Source organism: Parus major, chromosome 2 (assembly GCF_001522545.3).
Source record: "Parus major isolate Abel chromosome 2, Parus_major1.1, whole genome shotgun sequence".
In the NCBI taxonomy this organism is placed as follows: Eukaryota; Metazoa; Chordata; class Aves; order Passeriformes; family Paridae; genus Parus; species Parus major.
In genome coordinates, this window is record NC_031769.1 from 771,606 (window position 1) to 794,587 (window position 22,982).

Here is a 22,982-nt window from a genome sequence, read left to right on the forward strand (position 1 = left end):
AGAAGATGGAAATAGCTGGGGGAACTGTGGATTTACAGAGGGCTGGGGTGTTCAGGGCTTAGGATGCCTCTTAATTAATCACCTCCCTTAATTTCTGAGGTGCCTGAGGCTTCTCCCAACCTCTGGGAGCTCCTGGCATCAGGGAATGCTGCCGGACTCTCTGGAGAGGAAACCAGGAGCAGATTTTGGGGTTCCTCAAGCCCAGCGAGAGCCTGGAATCAGCTCTAGGTCCTTTAGGGACAGTGAAGCCAAACTGGGATGCACAACCCAGGTAAACAGACCCAGATTCCCAACTAAAAATAACACCTTTCCTGGGAAAATAGGAATGTTTTTATTTATTAAAAAAACAGCCCAGTTTGGAGCTGCGACACCCCAGGCTCAGAGAAAGGGCTGGCCACGGCCTTCGCTAATGACAGGGTTGTGTAAAAATCCCTCTTCTTCCCCCACAAAATGTCCCATCTCCTTTTCCAAACCAGGGAAAGACAGGCTTTTAATTCATGGATAAAAAAAAAAAATAAGAGTCAGGTCTGATGGCTCGGGGCTGGGAACTTCACTTCATCCCCTTCCAGGTTTAACTTTGGGGTGGCATCAGCTGCCCACCAGGGCTGGGATGGAATATTTCTGTCGGGAGAAGAGAAATTTTCGGGTTTCCTGTTCTTTCCCAAAGGCTTTCATCTGGAGACTAAATTTAAGGAAAAAAGGGGAGGGGGGGAAAAGAAAGAGAAAAGGAGGAAACCAAATGCTTGTGGGGGAAGGGTTCTGGGGTTTTTTTGGTTTCGTATTTTGGGTCTCCAGCCCTCAGCGCCTCAGCCAGAGGTGGAGATGACGCACGAATCCTGACGGGGCTCTTTGGAAGCTCCTGGAGCAGCTCATGGGCTGCCCATGGCACCGATCCATGTGGGAGCCACAGGGATCAGGAGCCAGAGCTCCGAGACACCTGGGAGGTGCCAGAGGATCCCTGCGAGCCATCCAGGAGGAGAGGACGGACCTCACCCTCCCATAAAAACAGAATTTGAACCTTTTGAGAGGGGGAAAAAAAAGGGAATTTGGAGATTTTACACATAAACGTTGGCTGAAGGAAGTTCGACATTCTAGAGGTTTTTAAACCTTTTTGTTCCCTAAGATTTTTCTTTGGAATATCAACCCTGCCAGCCAGGACATGTTCCCACTTTCTGGAACGAGGTCAAAGACTCTTTTCCTATGACCCCTGTGGTGAGGAGTTTCCCAAGAGAGATCCCCCTCAAGTCCTCAAGTTGTTGCCTTGGGTCAGGAATTTTAAGTAGAAACTTTCTCCTTTCCCAAACATCCGGCACCACTGGGCTGTCGGCAGGGCCAGCCCTGGACTGGAGCTGCTCCAGGATGATCCCAGAGGGATTCGGGCTCTCCAGGCAGATCCCTTCCAGCAGAGCTGAACGTGGATCTTCTCCCTCAGCACAAACAACTCCCTAAGAAAGGCTGGAGAAATCCCACCCTCGGATAACTGTGGGAAGAGTTTTCCCGAGGATCTCCCCAAAACTGCTGCCTCTTTGTGGCTTTTCCCTTCTTTGGAATGACAAGCCCAGCACGGATTTGACCATGGATCAGCTGGAAATCACATCTGGCATTTATTTTCCTCCAAAGCAACCCTACTTTTCCTCATAAATTCTTCCTTTTAAATCCTATCTGAGAAAAGGAGCTGGAGCATCATAACTGTGAAGATTGTTGCCCTTCCCAGATTTTTCTTTGGGATCTGCGGTGAGGGGAGAGGTAGCGGGATGAGATCCTCCCTCTGGATCAGGAGGGCACAGACCTGGATGTCACATTCCAAATTCTGGATCATCCGAGGAGGAAAGCACTGGACCCAACCACTTTCCCTGTGTCCAAGGGCGTCTGAAATCCCAAAATCTGTGGATGACAGCTCCTCTGAAAAGTGGGAAGAACTTTTCCAGATGGGAAAATTTTCTGTTGGGACCAAAACTCCTTAAACCATCTCAGGGCCAGTCTGGCAAATCCCTGCCTTGATTGGGAACTCCTAAAGGGAATTTTTGGAGTGCCAAATCCTAAAAAAAAAACCCATTCCCTGTGAAAGGTTGAGCGGGAATTAATTCCTGCCTTTGGATTAGTGCAGATTAATTGGATCTAAATCTTCTCTGCTCATAAGTGAAATCTCCAAAGCCTCAAACTCCAGGTGGTTCCTCTTCTTGGATTATTTGGGACTGCATTTGCTGCTGATGGAGCAGGGAGGAGCTCAGAACAGCTTTTTCCAGAGGCAGGATTTGTGGGATATTGGAAGTTTTCTGTTCCAGTCCCAGACCGGTACCAAACCCAGGTCTCCAAATCCCTGGGATCCGCTCCCATTCCACTCGGGAAAGAGCCCCAGATCCGGCTGTCAATCCCATCCCTATCCCTGCCCGCAAGGAAGGGGGATCGATCCCAAATGCTGGAAAAGGGGTGTGGGAGCAGGACCAGGTGGGCGGTGGGACACCAGCAGGAAATGCCTTTGCACATGTGCTCATTAACGAGGTGTTAATTGGGCACGGGGTGAGGGGACAAAGGAGCAGCAGAGGATGTGGCTTGAGGTTTTCTGATGGAAAACAGGAGGTTTGGAATCAAAGGGAAACCGGGATTTTATGGCGCCTTCCCGACGGCACCAGGTGGGCAGGTGGAAAAGCTGGATTTGGGGGCTTCTCCCGGTTTTCCCACAGCACTCCCTGAGGGAAGAGAGAGCCGAGGTGCTGGAACATCCCGGCTTGTCCCGTTTTCCCAGGAAACAGAGGGAAATGGGGCACTCTGGGGACTGGAGGGTGCCTCAGCTGGCCAGGAATTCTCACTTGGGAATGTGGGGAAGGGAAGCGGCGGAGGGTGAGGACTTCGCGCCCCACATGAGAGAGCCCTCGCCTTCCTCCTCGCCCCAGCCCCACAGCTGGGAGCGATTTTCCAGCCCAAAATAGAAAGGAAGTGGAAGGAAGAGGCTCAGCTGAACTCGGGTCCTTCCGAGGAGAGAGGGTGGGGAAGGAGAAAGGTCTTGGGGTGATGTTTTGTTTTCCCTATCACTGGTTGCAAAGGATTTTTGGGGTTTGGAATATTCCAGAGGAGGCCATGGAGCTGCTCCCAGGGCTGGAGCTCCCCTGGAGCCAGGCTGGGAGAGCTGGGAATGTTCCCCTGGAGAGGAGAAGCTCCAGGGAGAGCTCAGAGCCCCTTGCAGGGCCTGAAGGGGCTCCAGGAGAGCTGGAGAGGGACTGGGGACAAGGGATGGAGGGACAGGACACAGGGAATGGCTCCCACTGCTTGGATGGGATATTGGGAATTGGGAATTCCTGGCTGGGATGGAATTCCCAGAGCAGTTGTGGCTGTGCCCAAGGCCAGGCTGGAGCACTCTGGGATGATGGGAGGTGTCCCTGCCCATTCCAGAGGGGTGGAATGGGATCTTTATGGTCCCCTCCAACCCAAACCATTCTGGAATTCTGTGATCTCGGGAGAGCTGGTGGTTGGAGCTCTCTCCTGTGCATGGGGTGGAACAGTCAGGGCTAAAATCCCACAACCTCTGCATCCTCCCGGACCCCCGGAATTTGGAATTCTGGAGCACAGCAACTCTGGGACAACTTTGCTTCCCAACACCCGGCGCTGAAACCTCAGTCCCTGTGGATATCCTGAAAAACCGATTCACCAGGATGCTCCCACTGCCTCCCTTCCCGCCCTGCTCCCAGCTCCGCGTGCGGGGATGAGGGCTGGGAGGAGCAGGGGTGGATCCAGCTCCAGCCCCAGGATTTGGGAGCACTCACCGTGCACCTTGGGCACCTTGGCTTTCAGGTGGCGCTCGCACTTGGCCTTGGCCTTCAGCAGGAGGAAGATCTGCTCCTCCTTGGTGATGACATCGTCGGCATCCACCTGCGGGGAGGGGACAGAGAGGTCACGCTCCCATTCCAAACTCTCCTCTGCTTCCCTCAGCCTCGCCCCGAGGACCCGGCTTTGCTCTGCCGTTGTGTCCCGAGGGGCGGCTCCTCCACGGAATTCTCATCCGTGGATGTGGCACAGGGAGCACAGCCTGGGACCGGTCCCGTTGCGCACATTCCCGCACGGAAGTGGTGGTTTTGGGATGGAGCGTCCCAGGTTGCAGGGGTGTGGCTGTTCCAGGAGGAAAACATTCCTAGTAGATAATTTAATGCCGAGGACTCCTCTCCACTTAGGAATTACAACCTCCCGTGCTCCTCTGCACGGAGATTTCACCCAAAGGCTCCAAAAAATCCTGCCTGAGTCCCAGGAATGTGTGGAGGGATCTGCTCCAGGCAGGGCTGGGAGCTGATGGCATCTCCCCACCCTCTGCTCCAGGAGAGCTGGAGAGGGACTGGGGACAAGGGATGGAGGGACAGGACATAGGGAATGGCTCCCACTGCTTGGATGGGATATTGGGAAGGAATTCCTGTCTGGGATGGAATTCCCAGAGCAGCTGTGGCTGTCCCTGGATCCCTGGCAGTGCCCAAGGCCGGGCTGGAGCAGCCTGGGACAGTGGGAGGTGTCCCTGCCATGGCAGGTGAGGACCCCTTGGTCCCCATGGCAGGTTAAGATCCCTTCCAAGCAACCCATTCCATGATTTCCCTGCACTCCCCAAGCCATCCCAATCCCGAATCCAGGTCCCTTCCCTCCTTCCCAGTTCATTCCCTTTGCCAAGCCAGTAACGGGAACCAGCTGAGGGCCAATTAACTCCCGACAAAAGCTCCCTCCAAGTGCCATAACGAGGGTTAATGAATCCCAGCTCCCAAATAAAGCGGGATTGGATTTCCCAGTGGGCTCCCGGGGAGAGGAATGGGGGCAAGGGACGAGCAGCTGCGGAGTTCAATCTGATAAGGGGCTGGGAGTAAAACGGGAGTTGGGTTTTCGTGTCCTTGGAACAAATCCAGGCTGAAATCCCTTCACCAGCGGGAGTCGCTTCCAAACCGCGTCCACGTTAATGGGAACCGTTCCAGCCCTTCCCAGATGTTTGGCCTGTCCGCATTTAAGGCACCATCCCTCATTTCAGCTTGGATCGGGAACAGAAAAGCTCGGGGTCAGCTCCCGCTGGCGTTCGGAGCTGTACAAAGCCGGAGCGATTCCGCCAAAGCTGGAGGAGTTAGGCTGGATTTGGAGGGACGGGACCTCAGGAATTCCAAGGGATTCATCCCAAGCACGCTCAGCTCCTCTGGCTGTGCTTGGAGGGATGCACAGAAAACACATTTTCATTCCCAGAAATAAAAGGGGAAAATCTCCAAGGGCTGAGCCTGGGGCTGGGCAGAGACAGAGCTCTGAGCTCAGCTCAGGTTTTATTTCCTAAATCTGTCTGATCCTTAAAAAAAATCCATCAAAACCAATGGCACGTTCCCTCCTCTCTTCCAAAAAATGGTTTAAATGCCAAAAAAATCCTATTTTGGACCTGACTTCGTGGGCTTCCCCTTGGTCAAAGGGGTCGAAATGCGAATGTAAATAAATTTATGGATTAGAACAAAGATTTTCACGTAATCCTGGTGTTTGAAGACAAAAGCTTTTGGGTAAACTATGGAATGGTTCTGGATAAATGCCATTCAACATCCAGGGAAAACCTGTATGGGAGTTGGGATTGAGGATTATCCAAGGCTGGAATCCTCAGATTTGGGATCAAGGGACAGCAGGTGGCACAGCACAAACACCCGGAGCTCAAAAACCCGGAGCACCTTTGGATCTCCCAGCTGCTGGAGGAATTTCAGTTCCCCAGCAGCACATTTTCCTGATTTTTCCTTGGATTTTCCTGCCCTGGATCTCCTGGATCCCTGCTCCTCTTCCTGGCCAGGCTGTCCAAGGTTGAAGGAATCCATGGGAATATTTTCCTTGTGATCACTCCCTGATCCACGGCACATTTGGCTCTGGGTGGGCAAAACTTTCCCTTGGGAAAACAATCCCAACACCTGATCCAAAAAAACGCTGGGGGGACGACCTTGCTGAAACCATTGGGAATCGTTTGTGCCGGTTTTTAGGAATCCGGAGATTCCCAGGCAGCAAAAGAAGCGGCTTCGCTTCCAGGAGTGCCCAGGTGGGGCTTCAGGATTTGGGAATGGGTGGGAAGTTGGGAATGAAGCAGCCGCTGCTTTGGAGGGGGTTTGGATCCCTTTGGATGGGAGAAAAACAGGGATGGAGGTCCCGGGGTGAGATGTCCATAGGATATGGAGAAAGGAGGGAAATTAATCTCTAATTTGTGGGATTTGAGACTCGGATGAGGAGAACAAAGAGGGAAAAATCCCAGCAAATCCCAACCAGGATCCAAACTGGGATCAGACAAATGAACAAAGCCCAAATCCAGTGGGAACTGGGAAAATCCAGAGCCTGGATGCAAATTCTGGGGGCAGGACTGTCCTAAACTGCTGCTGCCCCTCAAGTGTCACCTCTTTTCCTAAACTGGAATTGGGCTAGGATGGGAAATTGGCCAAAAAAGGGATATTTTCATCCATGTCCATGGATTTCCTCTCTTTTTCAGGCCATGCCATGCTGAGGATCCCAAAAATCCACATTAGTATCCAGAATTTTCTCCAGTTCATCACCGTTTATTCCATGAAATCCCTGCACATTCTGCTCAGGACAATGAAAAAGGAGGTAAAAGGCGCTGGGAATTTTTCATCCCAGTGAATTCCAGAGCCAAAAACTCCTCAAGATTCCTGTACTCAACGTTTCCCTCCTCTTTTACCAAATTCCCAAGTGCCTTGGAATTTTCAAGGATATCAAAAAACCCACCTTTTTATCCTCCCCCCAAAAAATCTCTCATCCTGGTAAAACCCTTTACCCAACAGCAAGGAATAAATGTAGGATAAATTTTTCCTGCTGATCCAATAACAATTCCAATAGTAATCCAAATAATCTGGGAATATCCAGGATGGGCTTCACCAACCTGAGCTATTCCCTCAGAGCTCCTCTTACAGCCTTGACCTGCCCAGAGCAGCTGGAATTTATTCCATCCTCAAACCAGCGCCTGAAATAAATTGGATCAGCCTTTCTTTTTTGGGATTTCTTTCCCTCCCCTCCTTTTATTTCCCAATCAATTGGCCAGTCAGGAGCACTGAGAAGATTTTTGAGGAGGAATTTTTGCTGGTGGGGATTCTGGGAGCAAGAGGAACATCCAAGGGAAGGCAGAAATTGTCCCAGATGTGTCCAGCTCCCAAATCCAGCGGTTTCGGAGGAAGAGGTCGAGGTTATCCTGTCCCTGCAGATTTAATCCCTCTAAAAGCTTCCAGCAAATCCCTTTGAATCATATTTCCCTAAATTTCCTCAGCAGGAATTCCTGCACTGAGTTTCTTGGCAGGGGTTTTTTCCAAGGAGTTTATCCCGAAGGATGCGGGAGCCTGGGCTTTTCCCTTCATTCCTGCAATCCCACCCCAGGAGCACCTGGAAGGGGTGGAGGTTCCTCCCCCGGGGCTTCCCGGTTTTCCAATCAGATCCCACCTGTTCCTCTTGCTCAGTCATCCCCTCCTCTCTTCCCAGCGCTGGGTTTTGCTGGAAAATAAAAGTTCCTCGTGGGGAAAAGATCTGGGAATGTCGCTTTTCCCTCCTTGTCCGGAGGAAGCAGAAAGGCCGAAGGGAAGGGGGACACCACAACTTTATCCCGAGGCTGTCAGATCCATTTGGATCCGTTTTCCCCCCTTTCCTTGCCCCTCCGGAGCCTGCGGGGTAGGATGAGGATGTCCTCTGGAATTTCCATTCCCTGGCTGGTGTCCCAGCCATGAAAGCAAACCCCAAATCTCCCTGGGGAGATCCCGGTCATCCTGGTTTATGGGCCTCGTTTTTTGGGAATAACGGGGTCCTCTCCGCGCTCAAAGAGCAGCTCCAGGCAAACAGATTTCCTGGGATCGAGGGCAAGGAATGCCGGGATCTGCTGGGAGAGCGCTGGGGAATCGCTGGGAAGGGGAAAGGGGGTGCAGGAGAAAGAAGGGAAAATATTCCATCTCTGGAATGTTGGGTTTGTGTTAGAAGGGTCCTTAAGGATCATCCAATTCCAACCCCTGGGCAAGGACATTTTCCGCTGTCCCAGGGTGCTCCAGCCTGGCCTTGGACACTTCCAGGGGTTGGGAATCCGCGATTTGAAATCAGTGCGTGCCATTTATCCAGGAGAACTGAGATTTATGGTGCCTTTCCAGGGACAGGAATTCAGGGACAACTTTTGTCAATCCCAAAGGATTTCCCGTTTTCCACCCCTGGAGCAAATGAGGTGGGAACCGAGGGTCTGAGCTATGGAAAAATCAACTTCCAGGCAAGGAGAGAATTCCCACAATTTCCTATCAGGCTGCCTGAGCGGGGACGTCCTTCCCAGAGACCGGAGCATGGTGCAGAGGGATCAGCAGGGCTTGGAATTCTATTCCTGGATCAAAAACCACACCCATCGTGTTCCGCGCTTCAGGAATGATTCATCCCAACCGAAATGTCTCGGATATTCCCAGGAATTCCATCCCGGTCTCCCTCTGGCCTCACTGGAGACGTCCCCGCTTCTCCGTAACTCCCACGAGATGAGCCAAGCCTAACTCAGCTAAGCTCGAGATCGAGGACCTCAAGGACTAGGCCTAGACCAAGGCAGGATTAAACTAAAGGTGGATGAGCGGATCTGTGAGAAATTCCAAGAAACTCCGAATTTCTCCCGCTGCTTCCACGGCAGCTGAAGGTGATTCCCAGCTCCCGTGGCCTGGAGATTCCCGGTGCTGCTGCTGGGAGGAGCAGAACGGAAAGTTGGGAGAGCGGGAAAGTCGGGAATGTTCTGGTTTGGATTTGGTTTGGATTTGGTTTGGCTCACAGCCGTCCCTTCCTCTCTCTTCCAAGGGATGATTCCAAGAAAGGTGACCTGGAAAATTCCCAGAAGGATCATCCGAGTGCAGCCCCTGTAATCCTGAAATCTTTTAAGGAAATCTGTCCCAGATCTGTGATGGACGCTCTCGGACAGAGCCGCCGAAGGAACGGATTTTCCTTGATTCTCCGTGGGAAATTCCAAGTCCTTCCTTCCCTCTCTCCAACCCTTTTTCCGCACACTGAGACCTCCAAACAGCTGGGATGCACCAGAATTCCTTAATGCATCCTAACACGTATTCCCTGGATTTCCTCCCACCAAGAGCCGGTGCAGGACAAAAATCTTGATTCAATTATGAGATTAAATCTTATAAAAAAAGACAATTTTTTTTTTTTGCCCAGCAGCAAAGGAGCTGTGGGATATAAAGCGGAATATTCCCGGTGGGAATGTGCTTGGGAAGCTTTTCCCAGCTCTCCCAACCACCCCAAAAAATGGGATATTCTCCATTTTCCTCTGAATCTGGGCCAGTACCATTAATGAAGAGCGAAGGATTCCACTGAGGTGTTAATTGAAAGTTAATTAAGACGGCAATTAAAGGGCTGGGAGTAAACACCAGGAATTAAGCAGGAAGAATTAATTCCTTTTTATTTTATAGGAACTCTGCCGATTCCAGTTCATTAATATCGGCAATTAATGCACCTCTGTCCTGCCTCAGCTGCCTTCAGATGCCCAAAATGAGGCAAAATTCAGATTATCCATAAAAATCACCAATATTGGGTCTCTTTCCCAAACCTGCACTTCCAAATCCCTTTGGTTTGCTTCCAAGTCCAGCCAATCCAAGCTTTTCCTACAGTGCTTGGGAAAGAGTCGTTAAAATGCCAATTCCAACATCATCAAATTCCAGGAATTCAGAGCGAAAATCCCAGTTTTCCTAATAGTGGCCCTAAAAGAGAGAGGAATCCCAATTTTCTGTGGAAATGGATGATCCTTAAGGTTCCTTCCAACCCCAGCCATTCTGGGATCCCGGGATTTGGGTTCCAATGACTTATTGGGATTGGTTTCCTATGAAGACGCTCCACTGAGGAGATTCCCACGATGTCCTCTGGATCCCCTCCCATCCCACCGGGATCCTGCACTCATGGAATGCTTCCTGCTCACGGAATTCTTCCCACTCGTGGAATTCTTCCCACTCATGGAATTCTCCCCACTCATGGAATTCTTTCCCCTGGAGAAGTCCTTGTCCTCCTCAAGCCCAACTTTTCAATCCAAAAGGGATCCGAGTCTCCCCAGGAAGCAGAGCCAGGATTTGGCATCACCTCTGGCCCCTCCGTGGTTCTGCACTTCCCTGCTCCTGGAAAAACCAGGAACGTCCCTCAGGAGGCAAAACATCCTCAGGATTCATCTGGGAATTCTGAGTGATCTTGTCTTATCGAACTCCAGATCCTGCACACCTTGGTGACTCCAAGCTCCCTAAGGAATTCCATCTGGGAATATGGAAAGCAGATCCGGCCTTCCTGCCTCAGTTTCCCCACAGGCACAGCAAAGCTTTTCCCCTTTCGCTGCCTTTGGACTATCCCAAAGTTTTTGGTCCATCTGCCTCAGGAGGAGGGGAGGAAAAGATGGATTTGGGAGCAGGGATTTGGGAGAAATGAGCTGGAGAAGCAGGAAATTCTCTTCCCCTGGGATCGGGGGGAGCCCTGCCTGTACCAGGAATGGGAAAAGAGCTCCTGCTCCCAAATTCCCATGGGCAAATCATCCAAAGGTTTGGCTGGGACCCCAGTGAAGCTGCTCCAGGCCATGCTGGGATCGATTCCTCTCCCCCACCTTTTTTTTCCCATCAATTTTCCTGGTTTTTCCTCCTTCCAAAACACCAACCCCTCACTTTCCAGCAGCCCTGACCGGGAACCAGCCCAGGATCGCTCCGTGGCTTCAGGCAGCCCAGGAATTTTGGGAGAGAGGTAAAATCTTGGCATGACTTCCCTGCTGCAGCTTGGAGACCTGGGACAGCACAAATCCTTCAGGTCAGGATAACCTGCTCCTTTCCCTGGAGCATTTGTTCAGACATCCAGCTGCATCCTAATCCCAGAAATTCCCTTCTCCAGAGGCACAGAGCAGCCCTCCCTTCTTCCCTCCCATCCAGAGAAATTGAGCTGGAAGAAAAACTCTGCCTTCCCATCCTTCAGGGGGCTCAGGGGATGCTCCCAAGATATTTCTGCCGGAATGGTCAATCCCACATCCCTCCCTGCTGCCCCAGCAGGGATTTGGGATTGATTCCTGCCAGGTCACGTCTGCTGGTGGGGTTGGGCCGCAGGGAGAGGCGGAATCCGTGTGCTGGGAATGCCGTGCCAAGGCCGTGGGGCAGCCACGGGCTCCGGGCCACGTTCAGGAGCCACAGCCGGGAGCTGGGAAACCTCGGAGAGCTCCCAGTGCCAACAGCTGCTCCCTCAGGATCATCCACGGATCATCCATCGCGTTTTGGGATCCCACATGGAAATAATGGATCATCTCTGTGGGCAGCGTGACCCAGGGAGACACCAGGGACACATTCCAGCATGGACTGGGCAGGGAATTGTCCCTCAGGGTGGGAGCTGCCATGGCCCATCCATTTACACTGATGAGCTCCATATCCCAGGAATTTGGAGGTCAGGGAAGGAAAAGAAGGATTCCCAGGGTGGGAGGGGGAACCTCCTGGCCTGGAGGTCGCCCTGAGGAGGCTGATGTCACAGAGGCTGCTCCCCGGCCGAGGCCAGGGAAGGATCCCAGTTCTGGATCTTGTCCAGGGCAGGAATCCCAGCCAGGAGCAGGGAATCGCCTTCGGGAAAGGAGCTGTGGGTTTGCATCGGAGAATCCAAACATCCGGCACCAGCATGGAATGGTTTGGGTTGGAAGGGACCTCAAGGATCATCCAGTTCCATCCCTGCCGTGGGCAGGGACAATTCCCACTGTCCCAGGATGCTCCAAGCCCTGTCCAAGCCAGCCTTGGACACCTCCTGTCTCTTCAGATTCCCAGTCTGACTCCAGCTCCTGGTTTCCATCCCTCTCGTGGAACAACAAATTCCTCATCCTGGTCAATCCCTGAAGGTTTCTTATTTTTGGATTGGATTTTTTTAATTTTGGATTTGCTTGGAAAATGCCCCGGATGTTTCCCTGGGAGACATGAGGCTGCAGGTGCTGATGCCTTTGCTCCGTGAGTCAGCGCTCTCCCGATCCAGGGAGATCACAATTCCCAAATTCCAGGGGACACTGCTGTCCCAGACTATCCATAAACACCGGGAAGAGCAGGTTTAGACAGGTCTCCATGGAAGGCATGGAATAAACGAGTGGCATGATATTATCAGAGGAAATAACACATCCTACTGCTTAGACATGGAATCAGGGGATGGTTTGGGATGGAAAGGACCTGAAGGATGATCCCATTCCACCCCTGCCATGGCAGGGACACTTCCCACTATCCCAGGCTGCTCCAAGCCCCGTCCAGCCTGGCCTTGGGCACTGCCAGGGATCGGCCACAGCTTCTCTGGGAATTCCATCCCAGCTCCTCCCCACCCTGCCAGTCAGGAATTCCTTCCCAATATCCCACAGAACCCTTCCCCTATTCCCTCCACGCTTGTCTGCCCGGTTGTAGCTGTGCTTGGGATCATATAAAAGAGACCAGATGAGTCCAAATGGCCCAAAATCCCTTTTAAAATCCCATTTTGGGAGGATCTGGCTGATCCCTGCAGCTCCCGCTGGAACTGGGCACCTCGGGCTGCGCCTGTGCCAGCCCAGATCCGCTCAAAAAATCTGGGATTTCTATTCCTGAGGGGATGAGGGAACCCCTCTGGCTCTGGAGCAGCACCCAGACCGTGGGCTGCCCCATTCCTTCATCCCAGATTATTCCTGGGCAGGGAATAAACCCCATCCCAGCTGGGCCGGGACCACACGCTGCCGGAGGCCGGAGGAGTTTAATCCCGAGCGAAATCCCGAGCGGATCCAGGCGGTGTTTGGTTTGTTGGAGCCGGCGGTGCCTGGAGTGCCAGGAGTGATTTATCTCCTCCGAACCCAGACACGTAAACAGGGCCGTGAATCATTCCTTAAATCATTCCCTAAAAGTGCCTCTTTTCCCTGGGAGGCCGTAAAGGGAGCCCGGGATGAGCTCACAGGGAGCGGCTCCGCCACCCAAAGGGACTCGCTCGCCTTCCTCCCGCTCTTCTGCGCCCTCTCCACGGGCCTTTCCCAGAATTGCCCTTCCCAGTGCCAATCCCTGGCTTTCAACTCGGGCTTTAGGAAGTTACCGGCCCGGTTTAGGCCGGGACAGATGTTCCCGATAAGCCACAGCCTCCTTAAAAGTGTCGCAACCGAGTTTCCCTTCCAAGCGCTCCCTGCCGGAGCCAGAGCTTTGCGGTGGGGAATCATGGATCACCTGGCTGGAGCTGGGATTTATTTCCTTCTGCTGCTGCTGCTTTCCCTAAAAAAGCCGCTTATTAATCACCGGCTTCTCCGGGACCCCCCACTTGGGATTCCATCGCCTTTTCCAGGATCGAGGATGTGCCGACCCCTCCAGCACAGCCAAAATTCCCGGCTACCCGTGACCTTTTCAGCACGGACAAAGGCAGGTCCTTGTGATTTATGGGAAGGCAAGAAAAAAAAACCAACCCAAAAAACAACAACCCAACAAGCCCACACTAAAAATATCTCCCTGTGTTTCACCGTCCCAGCTGGAAACTTTTCCAGAAATTCCCAAAGCGAGGCCAGTGCCCGTCCATGAGCCTGTAAAACAAGGAATGAGTTTTTGTCTGGATGAAAACAGACTTTTTTTGGGATGAGGTTGGCGCAGGGATTCCAACCAACAGTGCTCACATCCTGCTTTGGAGGCTCCACCTGGCTGTCAACAGGAAACGGAGGGGGAAAAAATTCCAGTGGGATCAGGGGGATGAAGGGAGAGCTGTGAGAAGGTGAGACAGGAGCAGGACTCCTGGGATGCCCCATCCCTGGAATTGTCCGTGAATAAAGCTTGGATCAGCTTGGCATAGCGGAAGGTTCCCTGCCCATGGGGTTGGAGATGGTGTTCAAGGTCCTTTCCCACTCCAACCAGTCGGGAATTCTGTGACTCTGGGATCAGGATGGGAATACTGGGAAAGGAAACCTGAGCCAGGCAGGTGCCTCCTGCACTTTTTTCCTGAAGGGGAGCCTAGATTTTTCTATCAGAAAACAAGAGAAAGAAAACTCTGGAAATCAGAGGGATAAGTTTTTATGGCTCTGGAAATCTCCCAGTTCTGCCACCAGGGAATATTTGAATTGTGACTGTTCCTGATTGGGATTTTTGGACACGGCTGTAAAGATGCTGCCAGGAGCTCTGGGTGTGTGCTGAAAAAGGCCATTCCCTATTTTTTTTAATTCTTTTTTTTAAATTTTTTTGGGAAACAAGATGCATTTAAGTTGTCCCCACCAGCCTAAGACCTTGCTCTCCCTGGGCCTGGCTTAAGTTTGGCCGATTTCCTGAGCTGAGCCTTCCCAGCCATCCCCAGGTGACCATTCCACAATTTTGGGGTCTCCTTGTTCCCTAGGAGCAGCTCCCTGCACTGCCCATCCACACCACCCTGTGATCCCAATTTTCCACCTCCATCCGTGTGGTTTGGACTTTAGGCTGGGCTATCCTGGCTCTGAGGCCACCTGAGGCTTTCCTGGTTTGGAATCTGGATTGATCCCAACCAAGGATCTGAATTGATCCCAACCAAAAATCTGGATTGATTCCAGCCAAGGATCTGGATTGATCCCAACCAAAAATCTGGATTGATCCCAGCCAAGGATCCAGACTGATCCCAGCCAAGGATGTGGATTTACCCCAGCCAGGGTCTAGGCTTGTCCCATCCCGCTTTTCTCAGACATCAGGGATGCCCTGGCAGCGGGATTTGTCCCCAGGGTCATTCCATCACTGGGAGGAGAATCCTTCCAGCATTCCCACAGCGGATCTGGAGGTGTCCCTCAATCCATGGGCCATTCCCAGGACAAGCTGGCCCTGATTTAGTCACCTCAGGCCTGGCCGAAGCTGGACTGGCTGTCCCACATCGGGGAATTATGGGATGGTTTGGGATGGAAAGGAACTTGGGGATCACCCATTCCACCCCTGCCAAGGCAGGGATGCCTCCCACCATCCCAGGCTGCTCCAAGCCCCGTCCAGCCTGGCCTTAGACACTTCCAGGGATCCAGAGACAGCCACAGCTGCTCTGGGAATTCCATCTCAGTCCCTCCCCACTTTCCCATCCAGGAATTCCTTCCCAAATCCGATCTCAATCCACTCTCCTTCATCTTAAAACCAAGGGAAAAAGGGATATTTAAGCCTCGCGTTCCCAGGTCTGGTTTGGAGTTATCCAAACCCAAGCCAGCCTGGGGCTCACAAAACCCCGACATCCATTGACATCTTCCCTTTGTGTTCCTCATCCTGCAGCCGGGAAATGCAGGGCTGCATTTTTTCCCAGCTGTTTTCCAATCCCTATCGCGGCGGGAATGACGCAAATTCCCCCAGCATCCCCGGCCCCTCCGAGACACGGCAGAAAGACCTGGAATTTCGGCCGGTGGAAATCGAGCCGCCCCGCTGACGTCAGCTGGGGAAGGATCCCTTACCGAGAGCCCACCGGAGAATCCCACAGCCACAATCCCGGGTTTGTATCCAGGAATATCCCGAGGGATCCGGCTCTCGGCACGTGCGGATATCGCGTTACCGGCGCCCCAGTTAGAAACGCTCGGAGCGGCGCTGGGAATTTCGGGGCACACCCGAGCCCGTGACTTTGGGATGATGAATTTACTCCCGTCTGGGCCTTAAATTTAGCACAGACAACTCTCCCTCCAAATTTAAAAAAAAACACCTAGATCGGATGCCTCCCGAAAAAGAGACGGGCATCTCATGCTTGAGAAATGGGCTTTGTTCTGGAATAACGGCGGGAATTCCGTCTGGAGTTTTGTGTCTCGGAATAGTTCGTGTCAACGGATCCGTGAGTAAACAATGGATTCAGGGAATTCCAGTTTATCCCAGACTGGGCTCTGGATGCCTCACTGGGCAATAAAACCCAGGGCAAGTTTGGGCTCTCAAGGTCACCGGTGGTTCCATTTCTCTCCCCTCACTCCTGGGGGGTTTTCCAGACTCCAACTGGCTTTGATACCTCAGCTCAAAATCGGATTGAGTCCCAGTTTTCCAATATATTCCAAGCTTTTGGAAAGTTTTGGAGGTCAAGGCACGGTCAGGGTTGGAAGGGACCTCAAGGATGAGCCATCTCCGGCCCCAGATGTGCATGAACACAAAATGAAAGAAATCCAATTTCTTTAGGAAATGAAATTAAAAAAAAATCGATTTTGGATTAAAGATTCCTCGGGATTCCGGTTTTTATTCAGGAGTCAGCTGGAAAATAAACGTGGGTGGAGGAGAGGGAGGGATGTTACACTGCACGTTTTTACGATGGAGTTTCTTCCACATTTCCTAAAGTGTGGGGTTTGGCCCCTTTGGAGCCAGGAACGGGGTGGGAAAAGCCGGAGGCCCGTTTTCCTTGTGGGAATTCCCAGCAGGAACGCTGATGTCCCGTGTCACCACTGCGCTCGCGGCTTCCCGATTCCCAGCGGGAGACGAATCCCGACTGGAAGTAACGAGCACGGAAAGAGGGCTCGGAAAAGAGCGGGGGAAGGCGGCCTCCGGCACCTGGAGCCCAGCACAAAGAGCTGCAACGGGAAACCTCCTCTGGTTTAGGGCTTTAGGCTGGGCCTGCCCCTAAGCCAGGCTTAGGGGAGCAGGTGGAGGAGGGATAAAAGGAAAAGGCGGGAGAGGAGGGAGCTCCGGTTTCCCGGGACACAGGAGGTGGCTCAGGATCTTGCTGGGATCACAGCAGACCTGAGGGAAGTCCCTTCAGCCATCCCTGGGCACAAACCGACCCTTTCCAACGGGAATTCGGGTGGAAAACTGACGGCAGCGTTCCCTCTAAGCGCGGATCCAAGAGCGCTTTGCTTCCCCACACCGAACGGGGTGGGATTCGATCCATGCTGATGGATTTGGGCTTCTCTTGGAGGTTCACAGCCAGGAGATCACAGCTCCTCATGGCTCCATCCCATCTTGGGGGAATTCCCGTGCCTAAGGAGCAGCTCCCTGTGCCAGGAGAAATCCTGAGGCGCTCAGGAAGAGTTTCTGGACAATTGGAAATGGCAGAGAAGCGATTCTGGAGTTCTGGGGATGTGGGGGGAATTTTGGATCCACATCCACCGTGGGAGGTGGAGAAGCGTGATCCAATGCCCTGAGGAGCCAGGCAGGATTTCCCGGCTGGGAACACAATATTCCGGGTTAAATTGGGATATGGGCTTTAATTCCAAGCCATCCAGGGGTTTGGTTTCCTTCCCAAAACACCGCGGCCACAGCTCCGACTGCTCTGATCTCGCCTCACCTCCCACAGCACCGAAATCAGGAGCAGAGTTTGTGGCAGCCCCTGCTCGCCACGAAGGGCAGGGAGGGCTCCGTGGGATGAGTCAGCCCATCCCAAGGCACGATCCCTCTTGGAAAAGCCCACACTGGCTGCTGGGAAAAGCTGGGTTTGGGCTAGACTCGAGCTAGACTGGAGAACTTGTGGCTGTCTCATCCCTGGGATTGTTCAAAGCCGGGCTGGACGGGGTTTGGAGCAGCCTGGGATAGTTGAAGGCATCCCTGCCCTTGGAATGGGGTGGAATTCCTGAATAAAACCCAGGATCCTGAGGAGCCTTTAATCAGTCCAAAATTGGCATTAATAAATTCCCAAAAGAAATTGGATTTGTTTCATTAAAGTCCCTTCCAACTCCAAATGATCCTGGGATTCTACAAATCCCGATGGATTTCTCCCTAAGGGCAGGTGTGAACTTTCCTCTTCATCTTTCTGCTGGAATTTGGGGTCAAAATCCAGAATTTCTAGAAAAACACTGACAAAATCATCCCTGGCCAGTTCAGCTCCTCCCCACTGGAGCGAGGGAAGGCAACCTGGAATCCCTGCCTGGATTAGGGAGGAATCCTCAAGGACGCTCCGGAGGCATCCCCACATTTTGGGTTTGGCTTTTCTCGTGACAGGAATAAACCAAAACAACTCCTTCGCATCCCAAATAAACCCGACTGCTCCCTCTGCACCTCTGCCAGGCCCAGATCCCGCTTTTCCACTCCTTTTCCAGAGGTTTCTGGAGGAGAGGATTCCCATCCCCTCGTGCCAGCCCTTTCCCATCTCCTGGGGAGCACCGGAGGTTGGGTGAGCTTGGAATGTTGGAGCTGGCAGGGCTTTGGAGTTTGGAACAACAGGATCCATCTGCCCGTGGTGGGATTTAATTCCAAAGGCTGCCTTTGCTTCCCCTGTGCCAGGACAGGACAGTGGGGGCCTCACTGGATTCTGGGAATATTTTCTGTGGAAAAGCTGATCCCTGAATTTTACAGGACAACGTCCCCTGGAGCTGCGGAACCTCAGAGCTTTGCCCGAGGTTTGGGCAGCACAGGGGGCTCAGAGCTAGCCTGGAGCAAAAATCCCAAGGCTGAGACAATCTTGGAGCGGTTTTCTTGGGAAAGAGGGAGAGGCGACATTTGGGAGCCACAATTCCATCCCCAGACAGTGATCCCATGCCACTGATCCCATTCCCAATCCCATCCCACTGATCCCATTCCCAATCCCATCCCACTGATCCCATTCCCAATCCCATCCTATCCCACTGATCCCATCCCATCCCCAGCTGAGCAGCCCCAGGCAGTGGAAGGGATGGTGCAGTCACTGAGACTGGACCCAGGAAGTTTTCCATGGGAAAATTTGGGTGGGAAGGAAAATTTTGGTGGGAAAAGGAGATCAGGGATGAAGAAAACTGGGAAAAGGGAGCAGGGATGAAGAAAATTGGGAAAAGGAGAGCAGGGGTGAAGAAAATTGGGAAAAGGGAGCAGAGTCACTGGGAAAGGGATGAATTCAAAGCTCGGTGGATCCTTTGCAGCTCGGGAGAACATTTAGGAACCAGAACCTCTCCTCTGGCACGGATTCACGGGATGAACGTGAGGATTTTCCTGCATTTTCCAACTCCCTGGAATGGAACCAGGCTGGAATGGAGGAGCATTTGGGAATCCAAATCAGGGATGCGGAACAGGGAAAGAGGGAAATAAAGGGAGCAGCCAAATAAACAAGAGAATTTCGGGGCTGGGTTTGACCCCCCCGCCCTGACTCTGGAGTATCCCAACATCCCGGGAAGGCAAAGGATCCATCACGGACCCCGAGGGTGGCACTTTTCCCAACTGGAAACAAACGGGCGCTGTCCCTTTTCCATTCCCTGGTTTTACAACAGTTTGGAATTAGGATGATGAGGAGTTTCCTTGCCAGCTCCGCCTATCTTGGGCTAATTACAGAGATGCTGCTAATTGTGGGAGAAAACCTAAGGAACCGCAGCATTCCTGCTCCGGGCTAATTACAGGGATCCTGCTAATTGTGGGAGAAAAACCTATGGAACCGCAGCATTCCTGCTCTGGAATTCCAGAGGGAATTGTGTGTGGGGATTCACATTCCTGCTCCGTCTCTGCCCTCCCTGGGTGGTTCTGCTCCCGAAAGGATAATTAAAGGAGAAGGGAGCAGGCAGGAATCAGCATTCCAGGAGCATTCCAGGCTCTGGAAAGAGCCACGGGGCTGAGCCAGGCTAACAAAGAGCTGGAGAATCCAGGGATTTGGGAAAGTCACGGCAAAAGGAGGAACAGCGGGGTTCTGGCTCTCCGTGGTGGAGAAGGTGTTGGATTCTCTGCTTGGATGGGGCTTGGAGCAGCCTGGGATAATGGGAGCTGTCCCTTCCCATGGCACGGGGGTAGAATGGGAGGGGTTTTAAAGTCCTTCCATCCCAAACCATTCCAGGATTCCATGGAAATTGGAACACGGCTCCGCTCTGGAAACGGGACACCGGGAGCTCCTGTTAAATCATCCCGGAGCAGAGGGAAGGCTGGGAAACACTGGGAGCCTTTCCCAAATCCCTGGGGATGAGGCCCAAAAATGACAGCGGGGGCGGGAGAAGGATCACTCCCAACAATTCCATTATTCCTTTTCCCAAGCACTTGGGAATATCCTCTGTGGAATAAGGGCCTCGAGCTGCACAGACTTTTCGTGGAATCGCGGAATCCGAGGCTGGTTTGGGTTGGAAGAGCCCTTAAAGCTCATCTTGTTCCAGGGAAATTTCCAGCATTCCAGGCTGCTCCAAGCCCCATCCAGCCTGGCCTTGGGCACTTCCAGGGATCCAGGGGCTTCTCTGGGAATTCCATCCCAGCCCCTCCCCGCATTCCCAGCCAGGAATTCCTTCCCAATATCCAATCTAAACCTCCCTTTTGTTTGAAACTGCTGCTCCTTGTCCTGTCCCTGCAGGGCGATCCCTCCTGGATCAGCTCCAGGAGCATTCCCAAGGATCTCCCCGGGATTCCAGGATTCCCAAGGATCCAGGAGCTGCTGCCGGTGGTGCCAGAACTGCTCCGCCGGAGATCCCGGGATGGGAGCAGCTCTGATCCCACCCGTGCTCCCTCTCCCTTTGGAGAGGAGACCATTCCCGCACAGCAGCGGGACGCAGGAATTTTCCGGGACGCAGGGATTTTCCGGGACGCAGGAATTTTCCGGGATGCAGGGATTTTCCGGGACGCAGGAATTTTCCGGGATGCAGGAATTTTCCCGGCTGAAGCCAACTCAGCGGGAAGCTCCGAGACATTTGCTGCCATCTACGGCCAATCCCAAATAGTGCAAAAAGCCGGGAGGGACCTGGCTCTGGCTCCAGGATTTTCCTGGGCACTGGGATGCTTGGAGAAGGCTGGGAACGGGGAATGGGAAAGCAGAGGAATTCCTAGGAATCCTTTTTCATGGAAAACCTCCATCCCAGCGTCCACAGGACGCTCAGAGCCCACCAGGAACGGGTGGGAAGTGCAGAGCTGAGAGAGGAATTTCCCGGGATAATCTGGGATTGGGAATGCACAGCTGCTCCAGAGGGGGGGCACGGACACACCTGGAAGGATTGGAAAACATTCCTGCCCTTTTCCTTCTTTCTCGTTTCTCTCTTCCCTGTTTCTCCAGGGTCGATGCCTGGAAAACTTCCAGTCCTGATGCTGCTCCACCAGTATTTCCCTGGGAATCTGAATCCCCGCATCCCGACCCAAATTCCGGGAGCAAGTGCCGCGTGAGCACCCGGAATCTGGGATGGGAGCACCGGGAACTGGGATCCGAGCAGCGGGAATTTGGGATGGGAGCAGCGGGAATGCGGGAATTTGGGATATGAACACCAGAGATTTGGGATGGGAGCAGTGGGGTTTGGGATGGGAGCAGCGGGAATTTGGGATGGGAACAGCAGGATTTGGGATGGGAACAGCGGGGATTTGGGATATGAACACTGGGATTTGGAATGGGAGCAGCGGGATTTGGGGTGGGAGCAGCAGGAATTCGGGAGCTGCGCAGGGTGCGGGTGATGCCTCTCTCCCTCCCCCTCCTCCCTCCCTCCCGGCGAGGCGGGAGCGCATTCCCGGTCTGGGAATCCCGAGCGCCGCTGTTTGTCCTGGCAGGATCCCGAGGCCGTGGAGCCGCAGCCGCTTCCCTGCCAGGCTCCGCTTCCCGAGCTCTGGATCGGGGATCCCCCTCTGGATGCTACCGGGAGCCGCCTCCAGCTCCAGGGAGGTGGGAGGTCCTTCCCTGGGAAACCCGAGCCTTTCCAGGAGAAGACCGGGAAAAAGGATCTGTGTTCCTGGGAAAGCCCAGCAGGGGCCAGTCCCTTTCCCTCCCTTTTCCCTCTCCGAATCCAGGTCCCCTGAGAGCCTTGGATATCTGGGAGAATCCTGTGGGAAGCGCAGAATGGAGCTCCAGGCTGGGACGCTCTGGTGTGGGATTGCTCCGGTTGATCCCAGAAATCCGGGAAGCTGGAATGGGATTGGGTGGCAGGATGAGCTCCAGAGCCGCAGGGAAATGAGGAGCTGGAGTCCCTCCAGCTTCCATGGAAAAGGCTGGATCAAGGATCAGCTGTGGGGAGAGACCGACTCCTCCACAGCTGAGCCCTCTTCCCATGGGAAATTCCCAGATATTCCCGCTCCTGCCGTGCTGATCTCGGCATGTCCAGCCTCAAACCATCACCGGGATTTTTCCCTTTATCCAAATCCTAGGGGAACAAAGTGAATGTTTGGATTCCCTGCTCCCGAGGTATCCCGAGGTATCCCGAGGTATCCCGTTTTTAACTCGGCTCCGTTCTTTATTCCAAGGATAAAGAATTTGGGATGTTGGAAGTCAAAGGGAGCTCAGGCACAGCTCCAAAGGCTCATCCCTGATCCACCGGGACATTTCAGGATCCCACATGGAATTCCAAACACAACAATTCCTTTGGGAAAAGGAATGGATGCCCAAGACTCCTGAATCAAATTCCTCCATCTCATCCCACCTTGATAATCCCAGCCCTGCAGGAATTCTGGGAAAGCTGGAAAACTTCTGGATGTAAAACCCCGCGGATGCTGAAATTTGATGGGAACGGATTCGGAAACAATCAACCAAAAAACCCCACCCGGGTCCTGAATTCCGTGGGAAAATAAAGCCTGGGTCAGGAAATCCCCGGATTTGGAAAGGAAGTTTTCCATTATCCTTGACCTGGGATTTGTTTCCAAAGCTCTTGGCCACCTCTGGAGAGGGGTTTTCCCTCCCTGGAGAGCGGAGCAGAAATATTTGGAATATTTCATGGAGTGGGGATGGAAATTGTGGCATTTTCCGGGCGTTTTGGGAGCGGCTGCTCTGAAAACTCCGGGATTTCTTTCTTCCCTGAAAGAGCAAAGCCTTGGAAAAGCTGCCCAGGGAAACGATGGAATTGCTGGAATCTCTGGAAGTGTTCGGTAAAGCTGGATATTCCGGGAATCATGGAATGGTTGGGGTGGGAAGGGAGCTGGAAAATCGTTTCATTCCAGCAGGGACGCCTCCCATTATCCCGGGGTTCTCCAGCCTTTCCTAGGACACTTCCAGGGATTTGGGCTATGGATGTGTGGGATCAGCTTCCTGTGGGAACGCTCTCGTTCAAGGAAAACTTTTCCTGGAGGGTTGGGATGGACTCCTGGAATTGTGGCATTCCCTCCACTTCCCTCTCCTCTCTGTCCTTCCTGCCCTCGGGAAAGCCACGGATCGACAATCCTCATAAATATCTCCTAAATTCCCTAAAAATAAATATATCCTAAATTCCCTGAAAATAGATAACTCAGAAATTCCCTAAAAATAAATATTTCCTAAATGCCCTAAAAATAAATATA

General features: G+C 52.9%; 1 protein-coding gene across 1 annotated transcript in view; it reads right to left on the reverse strand.

The window, feature by feature from the left end:
* Positions 1–22,982, reverse strand: part of PTH1R (parathyroid hormone 1 receptor) — an 88,579-nt gene that overhangs the window by 42,267 nt on the left and 23,330 nt on the right. Inside the window, exon 2 of the mRNA XM_033512163.1 lies at positions 3,762–3,867. Coding sequence (XP_033368054.1) covers positions 3,762–3,867 — 106 coding nt within the window. The remainder of the gene's footprint in view (positions 1–3,761; positions 3,868–22,982) is intronic.